The following is a 6,970-nucleotide window of genomic DNA, read 5'->3' as shown; positions in this document are numbered from 1 at the left end:
TTGCTGAACCCCTGTAGGAGTTCTAGCAAATTTGGAGTAAGATCTTTCAGGTTTTCCACATAGAGTTATCATGTCATATGCGAAGAGTGAGAGTTTGATTTCTTTGCCAATTCAGCTACCTTTTCTTTTTGTTGTCTGATTGCCAAGTGTAGGACTTTCAGTACTATATTGAACAACAGTGGTGAGAGTGGACATCCTGCCATGTTCCTGACCTTAGGGGAAAAGCTCTCAGGTTTTTCCCCTTGGGAATGATATTCACCATGGGTTTTTCGTATATGGCTCTTATGAAATTGAGGTATGTTCCTTCTATCCTTACATTGTGAAGAGTTTTAATCAAGAAAGGATGCTGTAGGGTTGCCTGGGTGGCTCAACTGGTTCAGTGTCTGCCTTTGGATCAGGTCATGATCCCAGAATTCTGGGATCATGAGCCTCACATTGGGCTCCCTGTTCAGTGAGGATCCTGCTTTCCCCTTTCCTCCCTGTACATGCTCTCTCTCAAATAAATAAAATCTTAAAAAAAAAAAACTAGATGCTGTACGATGTCAAATGCTTTTTCTGCATCGACTGAGAGGATCATATGGTTCTTGTCCTTCCTCTTATTAATGTAGTGTATCACACTGATTGATTTGCAGATGTTGAACCACCCTTGCAAGCCCAGGAATAAATCCCAGTTGATTGTGGTGAATAATCCTTCTAATGTACTGTCAGACCCTACTGCCTGCTGAACATTGCTGAAAAACAGCTAATACAACCTGTTGTTCTTCAGCAAAGGGGAAGAAGCAAAGGCAGGAAGAAGCTCAACCTGTTTAAATATCTTCATGAATCTCTATAATCCTGAGATGGCATTTTATATTTGGTGGGTAGATAAAACTAAAGGTATCTTCCTGGTTGTATCAAAAAACAAAAGAGAGGGCCGCCTGGGTGGCTCAGTGGGTTAAAGCCTCTGCCTTCTGCTCAGGTCATGATTCCAGGGTCCTGGGATAGAGCCCTGCATCAGACTCTCTGCTCAGCAGGAAGCCTGCCCACGCCCCCCACCCCACCCCCTGCCTCTCTACTTGTGATTCCTGTCAAATAAATAAAATCTTAAAAAAACAAAAACAAAGGAGAGGGGACGCCTGGCTCAATCAGTCAGAAGAGCATGCAACTCTTGATCCCAGGGTCATGAGTTTGAATTCCTGTTGGGGTAGGGATTATTTAAAAAACAAAAATAAGACAGAACAAAACAAACAAACAAACAAAAAACTTGTCCAACTTTGGGGGAAAAGAAAAGACCACCAGAAGACTATGACTTACAAGAAGATGGCTAGAGCACTGAGCTATTATAGAAGAACTGGGGAAACCACCAAAATTTGGGGATAGCTAACTTACCAATTCAGTGAGGCCATTCTCCAAAGACTCCATTGTATCTTATTTCTTAGACTCAGCAATCTTCTACTCACAGTATGTTCAACCTGAGCAAGGGTATCTCAGCTAAAGTAAGTGGAATGCAAGTTGTAGTTGGACATATGCTGATTGTCATGAGCCACACCACCTGATTGCTAAATGTTCTCTTACATTTCATGAATTCCTGGCATCAGAAATCCCTACAAACTTCAAGATTTTTCTCTTAAAGCAAATACTGAAAAGGAAAACAATTAACTTCATTATTTCTTTTATTAAATAGCATATGATCTACAAAGAAAAAGTGTTGGTATTAATCTTTTAAATGTTTGGCAGAATTCTGTGGTAAAAACCATTTGGGCCTTGGCTTTGTGAGTTTTTTTTTTTTTTTTTTTATTGATCCAATCTTGTCAATCTTGATCAATCTTCTATAGGTCTATTCAGTTGTCTATTTTTTCTTGAGTCAGTTCCAGTAGTTTGCATCTTTCTAGGAATTTATTTCATCTAAGTTATCTCATTTTTTCACATATAAATGTTCATTGTATTCCTTTACAATTCTTTTTGCTTATGTAAGGTTATTAGTAAAGTCCTTCTTTCATATATACAGCTGATACTTGACCCAATACAAATTTGAGCTGCATGGGTCCACTTATATGCAATTTTTTTTCAGTATAGTACAGTACCATAAACATATTTTCTCTTGTGATCTTAACATTCTCTCTTTTCTAGCTTACCTTAACATTACAGTATGTGGTACGTGTAACACACAAAATGTGTCAACTGTTACCAGTAAGGCTTCTGGTCAACAGTAGGTGATTAAGTTTTTGGAGAGTCAAAAGTTTTATGATTTTTCAAAGTGTGTGTGTGTGGGTGGTACGGGGTGCAGTTTGGTGCTCATAACCCCATGTTGTTCAAGGGTTAACGATAGTCTCCATTTTGGTATATTCTGTTCTTGCTCCAATTAGCTAAAATTTTATCAATTTTGTTGATTTTTCAAAACTTCTGGTTTCATTACTTTATTCTTGTATTTCTAGTCTTTATTTCATTCTATTCACTTCCACCCTAATCTCTATTTTCTTCCTGCTTAAATTCAGTTTTCTCTTTTAAGGTAAAGGATTAGGTTATTGAGATTTTTTTTTTTTTCTTTCTTAGTCATTTACAGCTCTAAGTTACTAAGCACTGCTTTAGCTGCATCCCATAATTTTTTTTTTAAAGATTTTATTTATTTGACACAGAGAGAGAGAGAGATCACAAGTAGGCAGAGCAGCAGGCAGAGAGAGAGAGGGAAGCAGGCTCCCTGCTAAGCAGAGAGCCCGATGTGGGGCTTGATCCCAGGACCCTGAGACCATGAAGGCAGAGGCTTAACCCACTGAGCCACCCAGGTGCCCTGCATCCCATAAATTCTGATATGTTGTGTGTTTTCACTCATCTCAAGGTATTTCATGAATTAAAAAAAATTTTTTGACCCATTGGTTACCTAGGAATAGTCTTGTTTAAGTTCCCCAATTTGTGAGTTTCCATTTTCCATTATATATTTCAAATATGACTGCATTGTGATCAGAGAACATACTTTGTATTTTTTCTGTCCTTTTAAATTTTTAAAGGTTTTATGCTCTAGTCTATGGTCTATCATGAGAAATATTCCTTGTGTGCTTGAGAAGAATATATATTGTTATTGGATGCCATGTTCTATATGTCTGTTAAGTCTAGTTGGTTTATAGTGTCCAAGTCTTCTAGTGTGTTTGGTATAGTTGTTTTATCCATAATTGAGAACAGGGCATATAGTCTCCAACTATTATTGCTGAATTGTCTTCATTTCTGTCAGTTGGTGCTTCATGTATTTTGGTACTCTGTCATTAGATGCATGTATAATTGTTACATCTTCCTAATGGATTCACCTTTTTATCATTATAAAATGTCCCTCATATATCTAATAACATGTGTCAATTTTGTATATTAGTATCACTCCAAATCTGCTGTGATTGCTGTTTGCACAATGTATCTTTTTCCATCTTTTTAGTGTTTTTAATCTAATGTGTCTTTTGTAAATAATGTATATAAATATTTTATTCAGCATGCTATTCATTAATTGGTAGCTATTATCTTCTGCACAGGTTAGACACACTGGTTTGCAGAATAGCAGATATAAGTATTTGCTAAATTAATGAATTTATAAGTGTTGCAATAAAAATCATGCTGTAGGGGCGCCTGGGTGGCTCAGTCTGTTGAGCGACTGCCTTCGGCTTGGGTCATGATCCCAGGGTCCTGGGATCGCGCCCCGCATCGGACTACCTGCTCAGCGAGGAGTCTGCTTCTCCTCTGCCTACTGCTCTGCCTACTTGTACTCTGTCTGTCAAATAAATAAATAAATTAAAAAAAAAATCATGCTGTATTTCAAGCTACTAAGGCCAACATTTTGGTTTTAAATTTTGAAGCATCTCAGGATTCATATTTATAAAGGTATGAAATTGTTTTTTCCATTCTTAATTCTACTATATAAAACATTAGGCAATTAGCACCTGCATATTTAATACAAATATGGCCAAAGCTCAATATATTATATCTTTTAAACAGATCTGATTGGTTTCTTTATGATTCTTTTGACTTTTCATTAGTATTTGACAAAAGGATCCATGATTGACTTGTCAGTTCTTCAATGAGTTCACTCCGCAAAACTACTGAAGAGAAGAAATATGTAACAAGTTTAACAAATCATAACATACTTCTGGTCTTTAAAAGCATGGAAATACACTTTTTCACTAAACTTGCTAACCACTTATCACTAAATGTTTCACAGAACTCTAATCTAAATGATATAAAAATACAAAGATTCCCCTGGCTTTTAAATATTACCCTATAATTTTTAGCACAACACAAGTAATGGTCTCATTCTATACTGGTTTTGTTCCTGCTATTTTAAAGTTAAAACTGAATTCCAATTATATTTAAGTACACCAATAAAAAAATCTTCCCCAGTGGACTATCAAGTACATAGTCAAGGTACATAATTCTTTCTAAAATAAAACTTACTAAAATAAAAATATAGAAAAATGAAATACAAAGTTCTGTTTCTCTCAAGAACTAAAAAATAGAATTAAGAATAACTGGAGGGCGACAGGGATGCCTGGGAGGCTCAGTCAGTTGAGCATCTGCCTTCAGCTCAGATCATGTTCCCAGGGTCTTGGGATTGAGTTCTGCATTGGGCTCCTTGCTCAGCAGGGAGCCTGCTTTTCCCTCTGCCTGCTGCTCCCCACTTGTGCCTGTGATCTCTCTTTCCCTCTCTGGCAAATAAATGAATAAAATCTTAATTAAAAAAAAAAGTAGCAGTGGGGGAGAAACACAAGTGAGAAAAGTAGATGTACACAAATGCTATTAGCAAAGATTTAAATACAGTACTCTATGGAGATATAATTAGTATTTTCTATTCCATGTTTATTGGAGCATAGTCTAAAGAATCAGAATATTGGGAAACTATTTTATATTATCAGACATTATTTGATCTTGAATTTAGGCTTCTTAACATAAAATATATTTAAGAATGTCTGTCTATACTATGAATTGTTTGTCACTGGGACAGGGGATTCTTTAACAGCAATCTGATCACTCTCCAAAAGGGAATTAATTTTAGACAGTAAGATATCGCCACACAAAGGTTACTGATGAATCTGTAAATGAAATAATTGTTTGCACAAAGCCAGATTTGGAGAAACTTCACCTTATATTTAAGATAATTAATATTTTAAGGCTGAATGTCCTACAATGAATTTTAATGTTGCTACCAATCTATTCCTAAATTTAACCTGTATGTGATAATGAAAAGTAGCAACCTCTTCTTGAAGTCAAAAGACATACTAGGTGTTCAACAGACATGCAAAAAAAATCTCAAATAAACATGTATAATTTTACAAATTACAGTCATGAAGAAGAGATGATCCCATGAAAATATTTAGCTGATATAACTGAAGATATTTTGACAGCACAAAAAGGACACAAATGCAAACTTTCTACTAACAAGTATTATTAGAAAATTACATACTAAAAATATAACCATCTCACCCATTTCACAGTGATTGTAAATAACTAATTCATACAGTCAAAAGTATAAACAATTTAGAAGATGGAACTCTTTTAGCACTAACATTTAACTGGTAAGAACAAGAGTCATTTAAAAGGAATCCAGTCTTTCCTTTAGCTAAACTATTGCCAATTCATTTCCTTCTTCAACAGTTAAATGACTTCCAATTATAAAGATAAATCAATATAGTAATCGTTTTTACCAAAGTAACTTTTATAAAGCTTTCAATGTTAAAAAAGGAAAACACTTATTTAACAGGGAAGAAACAATCCTCTTTATTAACCTCACTGTTATCTTCAGAAAGGATTAAAAAACACACACATTTCCTGGGACACAGAACTGTACCAAAAGCATTTCCTTACAAAGTAACTTCACAAACCAATAGTCCTGGACTTACACAAAGACATTTACATACATTAGCCTGAATTAATACACAATTTGAACGTTTTTGCAGCAACTTCCTAGCAGACTATTATTACATTAACGTGGGAGTGTACGACTTCTTTAACCCTTTAAAAATAGTAATAAAAAATTACAAAATAATGAAAATGTAGAATTAAGGCTGAGACTATATCATCTAGTATTAATAAAGTCAAACAATACTTATAAAAATTGGTGCTGCTGCATTTTTTACATATATTTACAGGATAAGTCTTTAGAAATTTAAAATGCTACTGCTGTCACAAGTTCACTCCTCAATTTAACATTTTCTCATGTATCTTAACAAATGAATTCCCAGATACCTGTGCTTTTTCTATTTTTATTCTGAATTCTTCATTAAGAGTTTCCTCACATATTTACAATTAAATACCTAACCTCTAGAACTTTCCTTAGACACAACAGACAAAAGAGTTTTGTTAAATAAATTCACACAGAAGTAATAAAAAGGCTTGTTTTCAAGAAATAGTTCTAGCATATCCATGATAATTATACTGAAAAATAGTACATATGCTTTTCTTCAGGATTAATAAATGCCATGTGCCAGTTTTACAGTCACTGCCATATTTGCAAATTTTCCTCTGACACATTTGCAAGATAATGACAACCAAAGGGCATGATGACTGGAATAATTCCAGTAAATCCATACTGTCCAGTGAGATTCATAAAATTGAATGGCTGTTTCCAGTCCCACCTGGACTGACAGGGAAATGCATGCCCAGATAGTTGTATCATCCCCAGAAATATTCAATCTGGTAAGTCACCCTCTTGGTCTTCTGAAACAGAGCTGCAGAAGGCAGGGCATTCTTCATGAGACCAATGGCCCCCTCTTCTCTGTAACTGTTCATACATCTGATTTGGTTATAATCCTGGTCAATGTGGAAAAGAAAAAAATTTTATGTACCACAGTTTTCCTAAACTCCCTCAGCAGACCTAGATGGTTAAAAACCAAATGGAACTATTTTCATTAATTATAATTCCTGGTATAAACATATTTAATTAAATTCTTGTATAGAATTACTTGTCATATGTATATCACATATAAAAAGTCCTCAAAATAAAAGCAGTACTTAACAT

At 34.9% G+C, this 6,970-nt stretch overlaps 1 protein-coding gene across 2 annotated transcripts in view; it reads right to left on the bottom strand.

Annotated features, from left to right (window-relative positions):
• Nucleotides 1–5,702: 5,702 nt before the first annotated feature.
• The window catches only part of SMCHD1 (structural maintenance of chromosomes flexible hinge domain containing 1), a 150,484-nt gene continuing 149,216 nt past the window's right edge, over nt 5,703–6,970 (bottom strand). For both annotated transcript variants that reach the window (XM_059138660.1, XM_059138661.1), the window contains one exon: nt 5,703–6,762. In XM_059138660.1, the coding sequence (XP_058994643.1) occupies nt 6,738–6,762 (25 nt within the window). In that variant the 3' untranslated portion in view covers nt 5,703–6,737. The remainder of the gene's footprint in view (nt 6,763–6,970) is intronic.

The sequence above is a fragment of the Mustela lutreola genome, chromosome 11, assembly GCF_030435805.1.
Source record: "Mustela lutreola isolate mMusLut2 chromosome 11, mMusLut2.pri, whole genome shotgun sequence".
NCBI classification, from domain to species: domain Eukaryota; kingdom Metazoa; phylum Chordata; class Mammalia; order Carnivora; family Mustelidae; genus Mustela; species Mustela lutreola.
This window is presented reverse-complemented; position numbering and strand designations above follow the sequence as displayed.